The sequence below is a fragment of the Perca fluviatilis genome, chromosome 7 (genome assembly GCF_010015445.1).
Source record: "Perca fluviatilis chromosome 7, GENO_Pfluv_1.0, whole genome shotgun sequence".
Classification (NCBI taxonomy): domain Eukaryota; kingdom Metazoa; phylum Chordata; class Actinopteri; order Perciformes; family Percidae; genus Perca; species Perca fluviatilis.
Window position 1 is genome coordinate 41,178,240 of NC_053118.1, and position 2,500 is coordinate 41,180,739.

The 2,500-nt window shown below is 43.2% G+C and overlaps 1 protein-coding gene across 1 annotated transcript in view; it reads left to right on the plus strand.

The window, feature by feature from the left end:
* polr3glb (RNA polymerase III subunit GL b) overlaps positions 1-2,500 on the plus strand; it is a 10,410-nt gene that overhangs the window by 1,704 nt on the left and 6,206 nt on the right. The window contains 2 exon segments of the mRNA XM_039806134.1: positions 249-383; positions 2,139-2,268. Of these exon segments, the coding sequence (XP_039662068.1) occupies positions 264-383; positions 2,139-2,268 (250 nt within the window). The 5' untranslated portion in view covers positions 249-263.

The window sequence follows — 2,500 nt, forward strand, 5'->3', positions numbered from 1 at the left end:
TGGATGAATCGTTAGGTGTATAAAATGTCAGTAAATAGAGCAACATGTCCATCCCAGGCAGAGAAAGATAGTGTATCGGTTCAGGCAGACAGTGCTCACTGTTCCAGACTGGATGACTCACTTAGTTAGAATCAAAATCTCCATGTGGGAATGAGATAAACTCTCTTTCAGCATTGTGAGAGAATCAAAGTAGAAATGAAACATAAAAATATAAGGAATTATGCTTAAATGTAATTTTGCCGTTACAGCTCTGCTAGGCGGTGATGGCAGGTCGAGGTGGTGGGCGGGGCCGGAGGATGATGACTTTCAGCGTGGAGGCGGTCGGCATCAACAGAGGAGACAGTTTACCTCCATCCATCCAACAACCTACACCTCTGTTTCCTGTGAGACACACACACACGCACACGCACAGACACACACAGAGAGAGACACACACAGAGAGAGAGACACACACACACACACACACACACACAGATAAGGTATATGAAGTAAACTAATATAAGCTGAAAACCAGCAAAGTTACTTTTTGACCAAGTGCCTGAACACACATATTCCTACCAGCTACATCCTGTCATTAATGTTAACAAACCTGTCCCACACAATACACAACATCACAGAGACAGGCACATGAGGCACTTAACACTAAACACACACACACACACACACACACACACACACACACACACACACACACACACACACACACACACACACACAGACAGGCACATGAGACACTTAACACTAAAACACACACACACACACACACACATACACACACACACACACACACACACACACACGCACTATTCCTCATCTGTTCTGCAACTTGAATGACCTTCTCTGTGTTCCTGTTGTCTGCCCCTTTAAGTCATGAAGGGCTGAACTGATGTTAGGACTTAAGCTGATCTGTCTGTGCATCAGACCTCTTCCTCAGTGATGAACACAGCTTCTTTTGCAACGTGCACAAATATAAGTTTAACTGCTAATATTCTATAATCATGTCTACAATAATAGAAACTAGAAAATTCCGAAGGAAATTTTGACAGTGTCTCTACTACTTGGTGCACATCCGAATAACCCTGGCTAACAGTAACTCTGCTGTTTGACATGTCCTGTAAAGAGAGGACAACACAGCCTACCGTAAAGAGTCTCCATGATAGGAGGTGTGTGTGTCAGAACATATCTTCCTTGAGTCAAACATGTCCATTTAATGATAATTATACCTGTTAAGTTTGTTTTGTAATTCAAAAACTTTGGGTCCAAACGGCAAAAATATTATGATCACCAGAGAGATATGAGTCTGCCGAACGCATTGATGTGGTTTTTATGTTTGTGGTGTCAAATATATGCGACACAGAGCAGGTAACAAACAGGGAACAGTCTGCGTCCTTCAGATATTTTATTTCATTGTTTCTATCGGCAGTTGGTATGAACAGAGCCAAAAGTTTAAGTCCGGTGGACTCATGTTACATGTCTGCAACCGGCACAAGATTTCCTACATTTTGACCAACTATGATGTATGAAGAGTGTAAACTGTAGGGGAGAGAGCAAAATGTTTGGAAAGATTTCAGAGAATCGTACTGCAGCTCCCCCCTCTGACCTCCCCTCTAACTCTCAACATTCAGGCCCCATACACACACATTGGAAAATCTGAAACGGTCTGAAAACTGGACGATACATAAACTGTGATTTGGTAGAAACCGTGCTTGATATCAGAATGCCCATTCAGCCCAATAAAGGCCAAAGTCTTGTCTTCGGTTTAAACTTTTAATTATTTTTCTACATTAAAGTATGGCGACACAGTTTGGCCCCAAAGAAGGGTTGTTTTGAGCGATGTTAAGCAATTTCCTGAAGATTTACCATTAAAGTCTATGGAAAATTCTGCTGCATTTTTTTTGCCGATTTCGTGAAAACCGCGCGGCAAATCTCTTCATAAAAGTCATAGCACAGCATTTCCGATCGTTACACACGATTTGATGTATTTTGTGTGCATGTTTTGGCAACGCTCCGTGACTAGTAGCAGGACAAAAATGTGGCGTAATAAGTATGGAGGATAATAGTCGACGATTGGCACACTGAATAACGCTTCAGTGTGTGTGTGTGTGTGTGTGTGTGTGTGTGTGTGTGTGTGTGTGTAGGTGATGGAGCAGAAGCCCCTCCCCCTGACAGCTGGTGAGGAGGAGGAGTATCTGTTGGCTCTCAAACAGGAGTTCAGAGGAGCGATGAAGAGTCTGCCGTGCTTCATCCAACCGGCAGCTGCACACCGAGGTCAGAGTTAAACACAAACACACACACACACCAGACACTCTTTCTACCACACACACACACACACACACACACACACACACACACACACGCACATAGACACACACACGCACACACATAAACACACATATACACAAACAGACACACACAGATTGACTCCCTGACGAAGGCTTGTATGCCGAAACGCGTCGGAGCACTTTAAGATTATTTATGACTTAGCCATAAATAAAGGCTT